At 44.7% G+C, this 19,503-nt stretch overlaps 1 protein-coding gene across 1 annotated transcript; it reads left to right on the top strand.

Moving 5' to 3' along the window:
* Positions 1-13,920: 13,920 nt before the first annotated feature.
* On the top strand, positions 13,921-15,531 carry LOC136537109 (uncharacterized). Its single transcript, XM_066529187.1, has 2 exons — positions 13,921-14,669; positions 15,012-15,531. The coding sequence occupies exons 1-2, from the start codon at positions 13,921-13,923 to the stop codon at positions 15,529-15,531; spliced, it is 1,269 nt and encodes a 422-aa protein (XP_066385284.1).
* The last annotated feature ends 3,972 nt before the right edge of the window (positions 15,532-19,503 follow it).

Here is a 19,503-nt window from a genome sequence, read left to right as displayed (position 1 = left end):
CTCCATTTAATTTCACTCGAATACATATCAGAGTTTACATGCAACTCATCTTGGAATCGCTCATCCCAAGGTCTACTAATCATTGGCAGATTAAACTCGGCTCAGATCAAACCGAATCGAAGATACCTGCAAAACAACTTAACGACGACACCGTGAGTACGTTGCGTACTCGTGGGACTTAATTCCAACATAGATATTTGGTGGATGCAAGGGATTTATCAGGCATTTTTACATTTGCAGAAAAGCATGGCGTTTGTTAAAGAATGACATGCTCATGAATCATATTTAATTCAACTAGCAACTATAAGACTTTAATAGGTAAAAATGATATAACATAATTAAGTGGTCAACATCATAATCCATCCCATAGTCAAGTTCACCATTAAATCTATAATGGGTCTAGAAACAAGAACAACCGAATGTTTCGCCCCAAAGGATTTCAGGCTTTCAAATAACTCTGCAAAGGTGTGTAACTGTACCCACACGAAAGAACGGGACTAACCATCATACCCGTGCGCAAGGGTAATGGTTGCCTCACGTCTCCAACTTTTCTCTAACCTGTCCAGAATGTCCACGAAAGGGTTTATAAGTTCCCGGGTAATGCTACCACCATCTACTTGGCGCCACCCTCGTGCCAGTTTCACGGATAGACCGGTCGCAATTAGTTACTTGGTTTGTCGCCCCATTTTGCTACATGTGGTCTGTATGAATGGTTACTCGGACTCACTATCCCAATGAACGGTCCTTAATTACTCCGCAAGCTACATTACTGTCGACACATAATTTTGTCCTGTGCCGAGGACACACGTAGCAAGCCAAAAGGGTCCGCTCGATAGAGCTGGAGATCCACCTAGCTTCAGCGCAAGGGTGGTCGATCCTGCGCACTCCTCCCGAGACGTGCCAGTCAATTTTACCCAGCAATTATCAAGGAGAGAAAGCTTATCAGTAATTAAGGGCGGAACATGCCGGTGTTGCCAAACAGTCCTGAATGTGCGGTTCTGAGAGCCGATATGAAAGGAGATTGACTAAATAGCCGATTCCAATATATTCATAAGAATAAATCGGTTAAAGCTCATGAAGTTGTGTAAGAAGAATCGGTTATCATTATGAATGTCGTTGTTTAAACAAATACTGGTCACTGGCAAAAAGATATCAACAATAATTAGTTCATGCTAAGCCAATGACTACAAGTAACCAAACTTCTTTATAAAAGAAACAATTCATCATCATCCAACCATTTAATAAAAATAAATCTAACGAACATATTAGATCTCATCTATCGCTATGACCAGTGGGGCATGAGGCAGAATCATGCAGGCCGTAGAAACAACAATAGACTCGACGACCCTAACTTATTACTAATATCAGTGGGGCATGAGGTAAAATCATGCAGGCCGTAATATAATAATAAGATCATGGGGCTAACACATCTTTTAACTTATCGCTACTTCAATGATCTCGTGATGCGAACTGTTTATGAAAGCACTCGATATCGGCTAAAACAGCCGATTCAGGCATAGCGCACAGTTAAGGTCATGCCCTCTCAAGAACAGATCTACCAAATAACAATCCCTACTCCACGGTGCTAACAGCGGGGTGTGAGGCAGAATCACACAGGCCGTGATAACGGGCCATGGAACAGTTTTTGCTAACTAATAGATCTACTCAAGATCAAACACGCCTTAACCGCACGCTATGCACGATCAAGATTGATGTAAAACAGCCGATAAAACATAACTCATCATTTAAAGTACAGATTAGATCAGTTTTAGATTAGCAAATGATGGGATAAAAAGGATATAAGGCTGATCTAGATCAATCCCAATCGGGCGAAGTGATATTGCTGTAATTAAATAAATAATGGAAGCAATAAGCAATATCGGTAACTTAATGAATCTATCCGAAGGAACGCCATCCTTAGATAGAGCCGATAACTTGACTTTGATCTAGTTCATGCAGTGGGGGTCGACCGGATTGATGCAGCCATACTTGAACTAGGCAAGAATCGATAACTAACTTATACCAGAGTCGCAGTGGAGGTCGACCAGATCGATGCAACCGTACGAACAGAGGTATAAGCCATGACGGTACTTACAATAAGCAGTGGAGGTAAACACATGGCCCCTAATTTAGGGATAAAAGTAATTTTATTCCAAAATTATCACATTTGTGCCCCTGATAGGTCTGTAGTCATGGGTAAAGATTCTTGATCTAGGGTCTACTGTTTGTCGCCACTTATGCCAGCTCATGAGACCATGCTTCAAAAACTTTTACGAGAGCGTCATTGCTTCAGGGGTACTTGGATTCATCTTTCCGGGCCGGCTATAAAATGCCTATCCGACCCTGGCGGGGGCAACTCAACAATTCAGCCATGTTTCTTTTCTATCTACCTCCTCGAGTGCTCCCGACTTCGCTGGACCCTCCATGGTCTATCCTTTTGCTATGAAGATCTTTAGCGGTTAGAAGAATTCTTGTGCATAGGGTGACTGTGTCGCTCATTCTAGCACCTCGTTGAGCAAGAAGACCATCCATTACGGTTAGAAGAATTCTTGTGATGTCACCTGAGTCTTCTCTCCATGCTCGCAAAGTTGTTCTAGTGTTTGCGAGGGCCTAAATGTGTGGACATCTTCCCCTTATTTGCTCCTCCAAACGCCCACTGGGAAAGCCACAGGCTTTTTTCCCATAGTTCCTCAATTTACCGAGAAATCTGCTGATCATATGTTAGGCGGGCGACCTTTCCTCTTCTCTGGCACAATTTCATCAATGGGCCGATGTGACTTGGTTCACGTTGAGTTTTGGCCTTGTGGGGATCCTGACTCCCTTCAATCCAAAGAAGCCCTGGTGGGTTAACCCCTGGTCAATGTAAATTCTTTGTATCCGTTCCATGATACTTTATAATTTGGGGAAGCAATAAGTTTGAGTCCGTTATCTCCTCGTTATCCGTCCCCTGAATTTCCGAAGTGTTGATCTGTTTCCATTTCTGATTTTAATTTCACATCCCCAGCAAGATCTACCTTCTCGCTTTCCCAGGCTATATATACGGGCCACGGTTGTGGATCAAAAAACAACCCGTTTCGTCTCAAACCTTCTTCGTCTTCAGTATAGTTTCTGCCTTCCTGTAGGTTTGAGATCATGGAGAACAACGAGAGGTCTGTTGAAGAAGCCCTCAACAGATCTACATCATCATGCCAACGCCTTCAAGAGGATGCAACTTGGGGTACTCCCATCATTTCGGATCAGAGGGCCGACTCTACCTAGCCTTTGGGGTCATCTTTAGCACCAATTCGCCGCTAGCTTCCTCGTCACTCGAGGAGGCAGATCAATAATGATGATCTGCTGGTCTCCATCGATTGGACCGACCAGCATCTAGCTAACTGCCTCTCCCTAGCAGAATCGGCTTTGGCCATGATTGAAGGCCGATCACCCCCCGAGGTCGGCCTGGTGGGAGAAAGGTTGGCCAGGGCTGAAGCTAGAATCATGGGTGAGATGTCTATCATAATTTCTCTATTTTCTACTTAGTTTTGCTCTCAAGATTTCTGATCACTCTTTCCTTAAATCTTTTAGATCTAACTACTTAGTTGGAGAGTCTTCGATTAGCTGCGGATCACGCGGTGGGATTTGTCAATGCTAGAGGCGCCGTTCCGGTGGTTCGTTTGCATGACATCCTGAATCGTGTCAGGGAGATCGCCCTTCATGGCGTTCGTCACGGTGTCGCCATGGCGCTGGCTGCTGCATAAGTCCGTTCTGGTCACAATCTTTGGCTTCTTCCCCATGGTTTTCCGGACGCAATGTACCCTAGGGAGCATGAGCGCTTGGTTGAAGACTTCATGAGCACCGCCAACTCTGTAGCCTTCAACACCCTGGCCGATGATATAGTAGGCAAAGTTTTTCCGGCCCATAGCTTGTAATAGGTGACGTCTAGCAAACAATTTCTTCATCTTAAGTGATTTTCCTTTGTTTTGTGCTTCATACACATCACTTCATTCGTGTTTGCTTTGCTTCTATAGGCGATACACATCGTACCGGCTTTTACCCCTTTGGGTTCATTTTTGCACTTGGGGCGATACCTTCCATATTGGCTATTAAAGCTATCGACCGAACAAATCGCTTATTAAGTATTGATCCAAACGCTAGGATAATATTTCTTTAAATATTTCCTGTTGATTGCTCAGCCAAATTCTTCCTCTCCTTTTAGTGTTTCCAAAATATAAGCATTACCAGACGCACAACGTTTGATCCGATAAGGTCCTTCCCAGTTAGGTGACCATTTGCCGAATTTACTGTCCTTTGACCCGATCGACAATTTCACTTTCCAGACCAAGTCTTCTTCAGAGAATTGCTTAATCTTGACCTTTTTATTGTAATATTTCACAACCCTTAGTTTATTGGCTTCGATATTTTCAAGACCATGTAGCCGAAGGCAACTCAAGTCTTCCAAATTGTCTATCATAAGATTCTTGTAGACTTTGGCTGACAAATCATTCTGCAGTGTAACACGTCTCAATCCAGTCCGAACTTCCCAAGAAAGAACTGCATTATGGCCATACACAAGCTCGTAAGGTGACATTTTAATTGATCCATGGCAGGCCATCCTATATGCCCACAACGCCTCATTTAGCGTCGAATGCCACTTCCTTGGCTGTTCCTCAATCTTTTTCTTGATCAGCTTAGTCATAATCTGGTTGGACGCCTCTGCCTGGCCATTAGCCTAGGCATAATAAGGAGAGGAATTCAGTAGCTTGATCCCCATACTAGCAGCAAAATCCCCGAACTCTTCTGATGTGAACATTGTTCCTTGATCTGTAGTTATAGTTTGAGGAATCCCAAAATGATACACAATGTGTTCCCTGACAAAATCAATCATGTTCTTTGAGGTTACCGTCTTCAAAGGAATTGCCTCAACCCATTTAGTGAAGTAATCTGTTGCTACCAATATGAACTTATGTCATTTGCTTGAAGGCAGAAAAATCTGGCCAATTAAATCAATTCCCTACCCTCGAAACGACCATGGCTTGATTATTGGATTCATGGCCGAGGCAGGCGATCTCTAGACGTTACCAAAACATTGACAGTTTTGGCACCCCTTATAATATTCAAAACAATCTTCCAACATCGTTGGCCAAAAATATTTAGCTCTGCGGATAATCCATTTCATCTTATAAGTCGATTGATGAGCTCCACATATCCCTTCATGCACCTCACCCATCAACACCTTAGCTTTTTCCTAGTTTAGGCATTTGAGCAACACCCCATCGACTGTTTTATAGTATAACTAATCATCTAACAAAACATACTTAGCCGATTTATACCTTAGCTTTCTGGTAACTTTCTGAGACGGATCTCTAAGGTAATCGGCTATTTTGACTCTCTAGTTATCACTTGAGGTTTCACTACTCAAGATTTCCTAAAACACTCGATATCCTAATGCACTTTGAGCCAGACAGTTAGCTTCTTGGTTTTGTGCTCTCAGAATATGTTGGAAAGAGATATGAAGAAACTCCTTGAGTAACTTTTGACACTCATCATAGTATCCTTTCAAAGTCTCTTCTTTGCACTCATATAGGCCGATGAACTGATTAATGATTAACTATGAATCTCTAAACACTTCGATTGCTTCGGCCTTTACTTCATGAAGAAGTTGAAGTCCCTTGAGAATAGCTTCGTACTCCACTTGATTGTTAGTAATCATTGGCTCACTTAGAAGAGCAAACTCAAAACTTGTCCCTTGAGGCGAAATAATAACAATACCAATGCCACCACCCCGCTTGCATGATGACCCATCAAAGAATAACATCTAAGGCATCGATTCTACATAACCAATGCTTGGCTTATGATGCCGGGTGACAAAATCGGCCATTACTTGTCCTTTGACTGCTTTAGCCGATTCGTACTTCAAGTCAAATTCCGATAACGCAAGAATCCACTTTCCCACTCTTCCATTCAGTATTGGCATTGATAACATGTGCTTAACCACATCAGCCTTGGAAACAACTGTACACTCGGTCGATAATAAGTAGTGTCGCAATTTAGTGCAAGAGAAATATAAGCACAAGCATAACTTTTTTGTGGGAGAATATCTCATCTCTAGATCCAGTAGTCTTCTACTCATATAGAAAACAACTCTCTTTTCCTTCAAATTCTTGCATCAAGGCCGATCCAATTGTACTGTCATCGGTCGATATGTACAACTTAAACGGCTTGCCTTGCTGAGGAGGGACCAGCATAGGTGGACACTTCATATATTCTTTTATCTCTTCAAACGTCCTTTGTTGTATGTCACTCCACTTGAATTATTGATCATTTTTCAGCTTCAACAAGGGAGAAAATGACAGGATCCTTTTCGGCAAATTTGAAATGAATCTTCTGATGAAATTAATCTTACCAAGCAGAGATTGCAACTCTATTTTGATAGTCGGGGGAACTGCCTCATTAATTGCTTTCACGCTCTTCTGACCAACTTTGATTCCTCTCTCGTGGACCATGAACCCTAAGAATTGTCTAGCTGATACTCCAAAAGCACACTTATTAGGATTCATCTTTAAACATGCTTTCTTGTGCATTCTAGAGTCTCACGCAAGTCAACCAAGTGCTCTTTGTACCCTTTGGATTTTATCATCACATCATCGATGTAGATTTCAACAATCCGGTAGATTAACTTATGGAAAATGTAATTCATTGCCCTTTGATAAGTTGCACCGGCATTCTTCAGACCAAAGGTCATCACAACCCACTCGAACAGACTGATTACGCTAGGGCACCTAAAAGCAGTCTTTGCTATGTCTTCTTTAGCCATGAAAATTTGGTTGTACCCTGCATTACCATCCATGAAGCTAATAACCTTGTGTCCGGCTGTTGCATCTACTAACATATCAGCTATTGGCATCAGATAACCATCTATGGGTGTGGCTTTGTTTAGATCCCTGAAATCAATGCAAACTCTCAGTTTTCCATTCTTCTTATATACAGGGACAACATTCGATATCCACTCTGCATATCGGCATGGTCGGATAAATTTTGCTTCCAGTAACCTTTCAGTCTCCTTTTTGATATTATCGAGTATGTTCGGGTTAAATCTTCTCGGAGCTTGTTTAAATGACCAATATCCAAGTTTGATTGGCAACCGATGTTCAATAATTGACTGGTCTAAACTAGGCATCTCATAGTATTCCTAAGCAAAGCAGTCTTTAAATTCCTTTAATAAATCAATTAATTCCCGCTTATACTCCGGATCCAACTTGGTACTTACGTACATCGGCCTAGGTCTATCTCCAGGACCAATATCTACTTCTTCCAATTCATCGGCCGACGTGAAGCCATGTCCTAGTTCGCCATCTATACCATCTATTGGATTATCAATTAATACAGGTTTTCAAAGCCGACTGCTTGGATCGGCTATTGGCTCTCACCAATGACTCTGAATTCTGATGGCAATAGAAAAGTCATTTGGATATTAGCCGATGGTTGCTTTCTATCGGTTGTTTGCTTGGTACGCCATACTTGAGGTTTATCGGATGCCTGAGCCTGTTCCATCTCTTTATTCCTTAGGCGTTGCACCCTTCTCTTCTAGCTTCTTGTTAAACCTCCTAGACACCATTGGCCCTCCTGCTAAACATATTTTCTTTCATTGCTTTCCCCTTCATAATCAGTCCAGTCCTGATCAACAACTCTTTTTCTCAGCCGATTATGAACACTTGCATTTTTTAAGCACTGATCCTTGTTATCATGATGATATGCATCTTGAGTATGGATAGACCGATGGTTGGTTTGAGATTGCCTAAACTCCCAATACTGATTGCTGCATTCTGGACAGTTATGTCTGGTAGGCAACTTCAAACCTTCATTCCAGCAATGTCTGAAGAAAGGACAATTCCAATGTAATTCGGCTCGTTTCCTTTCATACCTCTCTTCTTTCAGTTGATGCTGGTATGCTTGATTCTTTAACCAATGCTGATAATCCTTTTCCTTCTGCCGCTGCTATTTATTCAACAGAATCTAAGATGTAACCCGTGGCTTTGTCGTCTCCCCCTGCTCGTATCGACTCTTTTGCTCGGCACGATGTCTTCTAATCTCTCTGTACTTGTCAGTCAATATTTGCATCTTGGGATATACTGTTCTAGCTTTTTTGATTTGGTTGATGTTAGGACCTTAATTTCTCCTTTGAATAGCCCAGCATCAACCATATTTTGATCTCCTGGGAAAGGATTATCATCAACTTTCATTTTTTGAGGCATATCAAATTTGAGCCTCCCCTACTGAATAGCCCTCTGTATATGCTGTCGGAAAATTCTACATTCGTTGGTGGAATGAGAAGTAGCATTATGGAATTTGCAGAACTTCTTATTTTTTAATTGATGAGGGGGCAACATGACATGACCATCGGGCAACTTGATCTGCCCTTTTTCAAGCAAGAAATCGAAGAGCTTATCTGATTTGGTGACATCAAAGTCATAGCTCTCCTTGACTCCTCTTCCCCAAGGATTTGGCACAATTACTGTCTTCTTGCCCCAATTCCATTAAACCGCAGCAACCTCTTCTTCTTTATCTTCATAGCCATCATCGACTGAGTATGGATCATAGGCTTTGGCTACTGTGGTACTCTTATGGAACCGGGTATCTCTGCGCATACTCTGGAATTGGCTATTGAGCACCGCCACTCATTGAGCCAATTGTCCTAAGTTGTCAAATTCTTGTCCCAACAACTTTTCTTTCCATATTGGCAGCATTCCTTGAACAGCTAAAGCAGCCAGTTGATCATCAGCCAAATTTAAGGAGAAGCACAAGTTCCTGGTTTCTCGGAACCTCTGAAGAAATTCAGTGCCCGATTCATTAGTCTTCTGTCTTATAGTTGTCAGATCGGTAATCTTCTTTTCTCCAGTCCTAGTGTAAAAATATGTATGAAACTTCTTCTCTAAGCCAGCCCAATTGGCAATGGAATTGACTGGTAGTGATGAAAACCAAGCGAAGGTTGGCCCTGATAAGGACAAGGAGAAGAAACAAACTCGATGGGCATCCTCAACTGATGCTTCACCCAACTGTGTAAGATACCGACTGACATGTTTTATCGTGCTTATACTATCTTGGCTAGTGAACTTAGTAAACTCTGGGAGCCTGTAATTTGTGAGAAGGGCGACCAAATTATATCATTCTGGATATGGGCATTTATACGAAAATATCAGCCATTTTGGCTTCAGACCGAACTGATTCTTCATCATCTCGGTCACCCTCAGCAATAATCCACCAGCTTGCGGATTTGGATTCCTCTACACCTGCTGACTCATCTGTGGATTAAAATCCCGTGTGTCTTGATATCCTGGATTTGGCATCATGTGAAGGGTGTTATAATCTATGCCAAAGTGATACCCTTGTGGAATCTCAATCTGCTGAGTCCTTTGCTGACTCGCTGCTTGAAGTCTCTGATTATAGACATAATGATCTATATCTCTATGGATCCTTTGAATTGATGGTGCTATTTTTTGAGCCGACGATGGTATGTGGCCTGATGTGCCAAAATTGATCACCTGGTTTTGACTTTGCCCTGCCGGCTGTTGCAATGCTGTATTGATGGTCCAGGATTGTACTGCGTCTGATTTACAGTAGTTCCTTGAGTTTGTTAAGATAAACCCTGAACTGTCTGGACATCACCACTACCAGCTGGTGCTGCTTCTTGATGGCTGGTACCGACTTGATTAGTCCCTTAGGTCAACGGATCTAGAATGTTGTAATAAGCCAGCCCACCTTGACCAACTGGAAACCCATGAATCACCTCTCTCATGACGTTGTGGAATATGTCCACGAAAGCTTCGTTATGGCTTGATATGGAACCACGAACAGATTTGTCAACAACTTCCTTAAAGAAATGCCTATCTTTATCTTCAGTTGTATCCGTCTGCCCGTGTAGGAGAACTTTTGGTAGTGGAAATTTCTGAATAATTGTGTTGTCACGTGTTTTGGTGTAGGACAACAAACATTTATTCCGAAACTCTTCTATAGCTTTGCTGATGATACCCTTATCCCCATCAGGTAGATCTTCATAATGCAGCATAAGGATGTCATTGTTGTTGTGAACCGTCATGACGATTGTGGTGTCCCATCGAGCGTGCCAGAAACGTGTGTCGACACAGAATTTTGTCCCGTGCTGAGGACACACGTAGCAAGCCGGAAGGGTCCGCTCGATAGAGCTGGAGATCCGCCTAGCTTCAGCGTAAGGGTGGTCGATCCTGCGCACTCCTCCCGAGACGTGCTAGTCAATTTGACCCTGCAATTAACAAGGAGAGAAAGCTTATCAGTAATTAAGGGCGAAACATATCAGTGTTGCTAGACAGTCCCGAATGTGCGGCTTTGAGAGCCGATATGAAAGGAGATCGACTAAATAACCGATTCCAGCATATTCATAAGAATAAATCGGTTAAAGCTCATGAGGTTGTGTAAGAAGAATTGGTTATCATTATGAATGTCGTTGTTTAAACAAATACTGGTCACTGGCAAAAAGATATCAACAGTAATTAGTTTATGCTAAGCCAATGACTACAAGTAACCGAACTCCTTTGTAAAAGAAACAGTTCATCATTATTTAACCATTTAATAGAAATAAATCTAATGAACATATTAGATCTCATCTATCGCTATGACCAGTGGGGCATAAGGCAGAATGATGCAGGCCGTAGAAACAACAATAGACTCGACGACCCTAACTTATTACTAATATCAGTGGGGCATGAGGCAAAATCATGCAGGCCGTAATACAATAATAAGATCATGGGGCTAACACATCTTTCAACTTATCGCTACTTCAACGATCTCGTGATGCGAACTGTTCGTGAAAGCACTCGATATCGGCTAAAACAGCCGATTCAGGCATAGCGCACAGTTAAGGTCATGCCATCTCAAGAACAGATCTATCAAATAACAATCCCTACTCCACAGTGCTAATAGTGGGGTGTGAGGTAGAATCACATAGGCCATGATAACGGGCCATGGAACAGTTTTCGCTAACTAATAGATCTATTCAAGATCAAACACGCCTTAACCGCACGCTATGCATGATCAAGATTGATGTAAAACAACCGATAAAACATAACTCATCGTTTAAAGTACATATTAGATTAGTTTTAGATTAGCAAACGATGGGTTAAAAAGGATACAAGGCCGATCTAGATCAATCCCAATCGGACGAAGTGATATTGCTGTAATTAAATAAATAATGTAAGCAATAAGCAATATCGGTAACTTAATGAATCTATCCGAAGGAACGCTACCCTTAGATAGAGCCGATAACTTGACCTTGATCTAGTTCATGCAGTGGGGGTCGACTGGATCGATGCAGCCATACTTGAACTAGGCAAGAATCGATAACTAACTTATACCAGAGTCGCAGTGGAGGTCGACCGGATCGATGCAGCCGTACGAACAGAGATATAAGCCATGACGGTACTTACAACAAGCAGTGGAGGTCGACCGGATCGATGCAGCCGTACTTGCTGAAGAACTCGCCGAGATCTACTCTACTCCTACTCTTTAGGGGTGGCCGGAGCCAAAAAAGTAAATGACTTGTATATTGGATTGATTGTGTGTCTTACAATAGCCGGGGTTTGATATTTATACCCGGGACCTACGCATGACTCCTGTCTAAGCACGACTCATCACAATTTTTGACCCTAGAGAAAACATTCCTAATTTAAGATAACTTGGACTCTTTTTTTTCCTTTTTGTAGAGTCTAACATGCCTCGTCCTGGCGCCGATCATAGTCTTTGTCGTTATCCGTTGGCGCTATCTGAAGAAAGCCGATTCTAGTTTTGCATCTGAATCAGCTGGTTCCGATCTGTACGCAATTGATTCCTTGATGACATGATCTTGGGAACTTTCGAGTCCCTGTAACTCTTCTTCCAAATTTTGGTGTAAACAGTTACTTAAGATCCAACATAGAGTGACCTTACCAAATTGATCTTGATGATTATGTTTCAAGTTAGGGTTGGTCTTTAATCATAATTAGGGAAATAGGTAAGTTGTCAGCCTCCCAAGTTTTAACGGCCCTTATTTACCTTTTCTGTTTTCCCATAAGATACACCCTATGCACTAACCCAAATTAGATTTGTCATGGATTCTTTGCTACTGTATTTCAACATGCCAATCTCATTTTGTTTTTGTTCCAATTGTATGTACGAACCTGTAGTTCGTTGCACGACTTCTCTCCAAATTTCAAGGTCTTTTCCCTCTATACACCTCTGTTTCCATTTGGCGGCTTAGTGATTTATTTTTTGTACCTGATTTGAAGGTTGTTAGGTTAAATAGCCTATTTAGGAATAGGTAAAGGCACCATATCTACTCCGTAACTCTTGAACATCTGATGCATATTTGAATTCCCAATATACTAGTTACGACCTGTGGCTTATATTTTATCAAATAGCATTGAGTGTTCTACTCTTTTTGTTTGTTTTGCTACCATTACGACTAAAATATGATAAACACGCCTTACGTATATGTTTCGTGCAGCTGGGCAACGGTGACTGATTTTGGGGCTATATGTAATCCTTTTCAGCTTAACTGGCATACCAGCTGCCTTATTAGAAATTCCAGTACTCTATATCCTACTTTAATTATCGTTCATTAGCCTCTTCATTGCTTAATCGGGACTAAGAATAGTAAAGTAAATAAAAATAATACTTTCATTTGTTAGTTCTGTATTTTTCTGTTCCTACAGAAAACTGCAATACTGTGTTGCCTTACAAAAAGTGCAGTGATCTTTTATTGTTCATGTATCCAGTTTTGATAAGCTGTTGTAGTTGCTTCCTAGCGAAGGCTGTGCAGATTTTTCAGTACGTAATAGAGAAGTGCAATACTGTGTTGCCTTACAAAAAAGTATTGTGATCTTTTTTTTTGTTCACTAGTATATTGTCTGTGCTAACGCTATGATAGTGTCTAGAAAAAATAAATCATAAAACTAAAACAAACTTAAACTAAAAAAGAAATCAACGGATGAAATATTTTTGGTTTCTTTGAGAAGAGCAAACATGCCGCCACTAAAAAAAAGTTATTTATTTTCTTTGAGAAGGCAAAAGAACCAACAGCTCTCCGATAGAGCTTCTTTCAACGTCCCATAACCTCACCTGTGTACAAAATGTCACACTAAAAAATAGGAAAAACAGCACAGGAAAGCTCCAACTGCATGCCGGACAACACCTTGGTCTAAGGTCTGCAGCTTCGTTTCCTGCAAGCACACAATGGTGGAGGCCGTGTCTGTTACCAGGAGACCCACAGCATCTTGCCTCACCACGTCGTTAAGACACCGCACGTTCCAGCACAGAATATTACAATTGTGTTGCGACATAGCAGCCAGTTTTGAACCCCCTGGATAGCAGCTGGACTTGGAGCTATGGTGGAGCGAAGCACCAAGACACAGGCTGACTGTAATGAAGCTGGACCTGGAGCCATAGTGGAGCAAAACGCAGAGAAACAACATGGGCATCACAACTTTGATGGCTAGTGAAACTCCTGTCATTTCTAGTTCAGCCTACCTATTCTGTTAGGAGAAATAAAGGGAAGGAGATTGCATTACAACAACGGACGCTACACCACAGATGTGGAGGTCGCAAGGGTGATACGGGTGATAGACAAGTCTAGTACTAAAGCACTTGTATCTTACTTTTTCTGTATTTTTTTATTTTTTTTGGTTTCCAAGCCTAGTGTTAGGAATATGCTCAGCATCCACTCTAATGGTTAGAATATGTTGTAGCAAATGAGAGTCCTCTTTACCTATAAAAGGCAAGGAAATGTCATTGTAAAAAACAAGCAATTGCATTTTCATTCAATCCAAGCGGCCAAGGGCCAAGCTGTCCTCTGGTAGTTTCAGATCTAAATCTGAGATCCAATCAGGCCAACAATCTGGTATCGGAGCCGAGAGGGTTCTTGAGTGAGCAAGCGCCATGTCCACCGCTAGCCAGATCGCGAGAGCGCACACCGCCGCGGGTGCCAGAGCCGACGATCGCGCGACGCGCCGTGCTGCCGTAGAGGTAGTGGCTGCGGCGACGGCCGAGACGGCCAGGCATGCGGCGGCTGCGGCCCAGTGCGCGGTAGCCGTGGCCGCAGTGCTGCGCGTCGAGATGGAGCGGGAGCCGGAGCCAGCAGGAGGATCGCGTAGCCTGGTCGGGCGTCGCCACCAGTTGCCATCACCAGAGCGGCGTCGTGGTCGGCACGGCCACTCCCCAGTGCTGCAGATGGTCTACCGCGACTCTGGAGCGGGAACACCGTGGCCGATGCTCACCAAGTCGAACTACCACGAGTGGAGCCTGCTGATGAAGGTCAAGCTGCAGGCCCGATGGTTGTGGAAGGCGGTTCACATCGGCGGCGTCGACTACGACGATGATCGCCGGGCGATGGAGGCGTTGTGCGCCGCCGTCCCCATCGAGCTCGACGCCTACCTCACCAACAAGGCTACAGCAAAGCTGGCGTGGGAATCGATTGCCGCGGCATGCATCGGCAGGGATCATGTGCGCTGGGTGACGATGCAGCGCCTCCGAGGGGAGTGGGAAGGCCTCGCCTTTCAGTCTGGTGAGCAAGTCGAGGACTTTGCCCTCTGTCTTACCAATCTGATGGAGCAGATGGCGTGCAACAGTGACACCGACCTCACGGAGGAGTGCGTGGTCGAGAAATTCCTCTGCTGCATGCCAAAGAGGTACGCATAGATCGTCAATTTGATCGAGACGCTCCTCGACTTCGAGCAGCTCACTGTCGAGGATGTCATCGGGGGGCTCAAGGCGATGCAAGACCGTGAGCAGGCGCCAAACTCCGAGCAGGGCGTCACCGAAGGCAAGCTGCTGTACACGATGGAGTAGTGGCGCGCCTTCGACGAGAAAAAGGAGGAAGGATCCGGTTCATTTGGCTCTAAGGAGCGTCACCAGCGTCCACACGGCGGCAAGAAGGAGGAGAAGGGACCCCAGGGCTAGGTCGACGCTAATGGCAGTGCCACCAACGAGCGCAAGGCGACCCAGGATGACACCTACCACAACTGTGGCAGGACTGGCCACTGGGCCAAGGACTGCCGCCTTCCTCCACGCCGCGGTGGGCAAGCAGAGGAGCAAGATGCCACCCTGTTCCTAGCACACGGATGCATCGAGCTGCAACAAGACACAGGGGAGGGGGTGAAAGGTCCAATCTTTCCCCTTTTCGGGTCAGCTGGCTCCGCCGAGCTCCACCTCAACGGACCGCGCGCCCATGCCTTCCTCGGCAAAGGTGCCACCGATGACAAGATCGACGGCTGGTACCTCGACACCGGTGCGACGCACCACATGACTGGTCGGTGCGAGTTCTTATCCGACCTAGACTCCAGCGTGAAGGGCTCCATCAAGTTCGGTGATGCCTCCGCCGTCGAGATCAAGGGCATTGGCTCGGTCATCTTCAAGGCCAAGATGGGGGAGCACCGTCTTCTCACTGGGGTATACTACATCCTAGGCTTGAAGAACTCCATCATCAGTGTCGGACAGCTGGATGAGAACGGCTCACGGGTGGAGATTGAGGATGGCGTGCTACGCATCTAGGATATAGGCTGCCGTCTTCTCGCCAAGGTGAACTAGGGACACAACCACCTTTATGTGCTCCATGTATAGGTGCACACCCCCTCTATCTTGCCGCGCGCTAGGATGATGAGGCGTGGCGCTGGCACGGGCGCTTGGGGCACCTTCACTTCGAAGCCCTGAAGCAGCTCGACAAGAAGGAAATGGTTCGCGACATGCCGTGCATCGACCACGTTGAGCAGCTCTGTGACACCTGTGTGGTGACCAAGCTAAAACGCTAGCCCTTCCTGCATCAAGCCTCCTACCACGCCACCGAGCAGCTCGAGCTGGTGCACGGTGACCTCTATGTTCCAGTGTCATAGGCCACTCCTAGAGGTCGACACTACTTCCTACTGCTCGTTGATGATGCCAGCCGCTATATGTGGGCCGTGCTGCTCGATTCCAAGGTGGAAGCTGTGGACGCCATCAAGCACCACCAGACAGCTGAGGAGAAGGAGTGTAGCTGCAAGCTCTGGGTGCTCCGCACGTACAATGGCGGCGAAGTCACGACAACTGAGTTCGTGGCGTACTACGTCGACGAGGGAATTCAGCACCACTGAAAGGATCAAGATGCCCAAGAGGGGGGGTGAATTGGGCTAATTCTAAATTTTTGCAATAATTAAGCCCTACACTTAGCCCATTTCACCCCTTGTGTCTAGAATGTGTTTCTATTGCTCTCCCGTATAAAAGTTTTGTACCCTAGGTTCCAATCCTACTCTAGCATGTCAATTCTAGGAATGTAAAGACATGAAATGAGTTGTTCAAATGTAAATGCTCAAAATAAAGAGAGGAAAAGGAACACGGCAATGTTTTCCTAGGGTATCAAAGAGTCGCCACTCTCCACTAGTCCTCACTGGAGCACCCGCGCAAGGGTGTAGCTTCCCCTTGATCCACGTAAAGATCAAGTGCTCTCTACGGGTAGATTCTTTGACACTCTGTCATGGTGAGTCGCCCACAACCGCTCACAACATGACTTGGGTCATCCACAAGCTCCACCGGATGATCACTAAGCTTCCAACCACCAAGCCATCTAGGTGATGGCGATCACCAAGAGTAACAAGCACAAACTCTCTCTTGACCAAGACAAAGCCTAATGAGAAAGGTGGATGCAGACTTGCTACTCCCTATGCACTAATGAGGTCCTTAATCTTGGATTATCAAATCTCAATCACCCCACTAGGCTCTTGCTCTCCCTTGCACTCCAAAGGTGTTTCTCAGCTGAACAAATGGGTAAGAGGCCTCAAATGGACGAGTGGGATATGTATTTATACCCCCATTCAAAACATAACGGTTGAGGTCCAACTCAGCAAGTATTGGGATGACCGGACTCTCCGGTCAAGGAGACCGGACGCATCGGTCAGTGTAATATGTCAGTGTGTTAGAAAGAGCCATTTGCTCTGACCAGACTTTGGCCTGCGTCCAGTCAGCACCCACCGAACGCGTCCGGTCATCAAAAACCCTCTCTGAAACCTTTCTGTTGTTGACCGGACACTGGCACCTAGAGTCCGGTCATTTCTCTATTTAGCATCTGGTCCATGGACAACAGCCTATCCACGCTACTATAGATACGGCTAGCGTCGCATCCGGTGAGCATTGATGTCCAGCGTCCAGTCGCACTCTGACTGCTGCTGCCGATCAAATGAACTGATTGGACTCTTCAAGCTACGTCCGATCACAACCAAACTAGTGTCTAGTCAGTCATTTGACTGTCCATTTACTTCTAATTCGAAATTCTTTGTGAATGAAGTTGACTTCTATCGATCTTAGGGCTATTCCTGAGCTATCTAGTGCTAAGTTTGACAAGTGTGCACCACATCTAATCCATTAGACTTACCTAGGTTAAGCTACTAGTCCATACCCCCCTTAATAGTATGGCCAAAGGAAAAACAAGTCCTATACTACTAAGTGTTTCTCCAACACCAAACGACACTTAGAACTAGTCCGTCCTTAACCTTATCGTCCATCCTTTGAAAACCAAAACGATTTTCATCGACAGGGGCATGACAACCATGATTGCCCAATCAATTTCCATTACCATGACATAACTCAAATTGCCTCTACAAAACACATGTTAGTCATAGTAATCTCATGTCATCATTAATCACCGAAACCCAACTGGGGGCCTAGATGCTTTCAATCTCCCCATTTTTGGTGATTGATGACAACACAACCTCGATTATGTAGAAGAGATGAGTGAGGTTTTCAACATGCTTGGTTCATATAAGCTTTTGACAATAAGAACAAAAGGATTAGGCATGATTATATGACCCAAGCCAACATGGTGTACTCAAAAGATATGAATTAAGTATGAGTACATGAAGTAAAGCTCATTTGAATCGGAGTAAAACGTGGAAGCAAAGCATGAAAGTAGAGAGCTCACATGTCACATAAGTCTCACCATCACATGTATATAATATAATGCATGAAAGTAAACATGAATGCACGAAGTATCACACACGAAAGACCAAAAGAATCGAGTCCATCTCACATGCTCCCCCTAAATCTAACATACTCGGTCCCTCTCCCCCTTTGGCGTCAAGCACCAAAACCTAAAGGTCAGATGGTAGGATAGGAGCAGTCAAGTCGGGCACTGAGGTGCGGTGAGAGACCTAGAACTGAGATGCATCATCCTCTAACCCTGAACTCTAAGGGGTCTAACCCTCTGTAGCTGAAAGTAAAGGTGAAGCGGTCTGGGTCTAGTCAGTAACTAGCCTGGCCTATAACTCTATAGGTGTCACTGTAGGAAGGGGAGCCACATCTGCCGCTGTCGCTGTCACTGAAGCCTCAAGTGTAGGAGTGACTGTCTGAGGTGGCTCAGATGATGCAACAGACGACAGAATCGTCTCGATTGTCTCGGTAACTGGAACAACTATGGTAGGGATAGAGACTCAACACTAAAGGTGTAGGCTACCCTGTAAGCTCATTGAAGGTAGCACTGAGACTCCTAGAGCCTAGGGTGTCCGTCACTAACACCGAAGAAGTTTGAGTCAGAGTGAAGCCCATAAAAATAGGAGTAAAGTGCGGACCTTGAACTATCCTTGGTGAAGCAAACCACTGAGACACCTGCTTTGTAGGTGAGGCAAACTGAGGAGCTAGCTATCTCTGACTCGAAAGCCCACTGGGTTGTACAGCTGGAGTCATTGGAGTGGTGGTGGCAGGTAGGCCTATCTGAAATGTAGACTGCTGAGGATCAACCCCAATAGCAGTGATTACACGCTGCATGAAACCGAGTAACTGCTGCTGAATCATAAGCTGCTGCTGCTACATGGCCTGCTGCTGCTGTTGAAACTCATCTTGTCGTGCTTGAACTTGAGCAAGTGCAGCTACGGTCTCCTATGCCTGGCATGCCTGGTCCTACCTCATCCGCTCAAGTATAGCTAGGAGTGCCGGGTCTGTCTACGGTGGCTGTGGTGGAGCTGAGCTGGAGTTACTAGCCTCTCTATCGTGTGGACTAGGTGCCATCTGCGGAATCGGCTGATAGTCATCATCTAAGCTACACTTAGGTCGCTCTCAACCTCGTCTTCCTGCTGTGCATCAAGGTACTCCTCCTCTATCTCTGCGATGCCCCTAATGATCCCTTCCTACTGAGTTGCTGTCTCTGGTACCTCTGGGTGACAACTCGGCTAGCGAGGTGTCCTCGCATGACTATGACATAGCATCTGGCTCATGTCATACTGAGGAAACTCAGTAGTAGCACCTGTCCACTCTGCCATTATCTCTGGGGACTTGTGTGGAACTGCCTTTCAGAGTAAGAAAGTGATCTAATGAGCATAAGGTGGCTGATGGTGACCTCTGAAGCCCTCTGCTAGTGTGTCCTCCATCTCTAAAAGCATCACATCCCAAATATCAAAGATAGTCTAAGACACTAGGTAATGCACTAGCCACAGCTGAATTTGAGTCAGGCCCTCATGGTAGCCCATCCTCAGAAGCCGAGTCCTCCTCATAATAGTATCAAGG

Source organism: Miscanthus floridulus, chromosome 2 (assembly GCF_019320115.1).
Source record: "Miscanthus floridulus cultivar M001 chromosome 2, ASM1932011v1, whole genome shotgun sequence".
NCBI lineage: Eukaryota > Viridiplantae > Streptophyta > Magnoliopsida > Poales > Poaceae > Miscanthus > Miscanthus floridulus.
The sequence above is the reverse complement of the archived record's forward strand: the minus strand, read 5'-3'. Positions and strand labels throughout refer to the sequence as shown.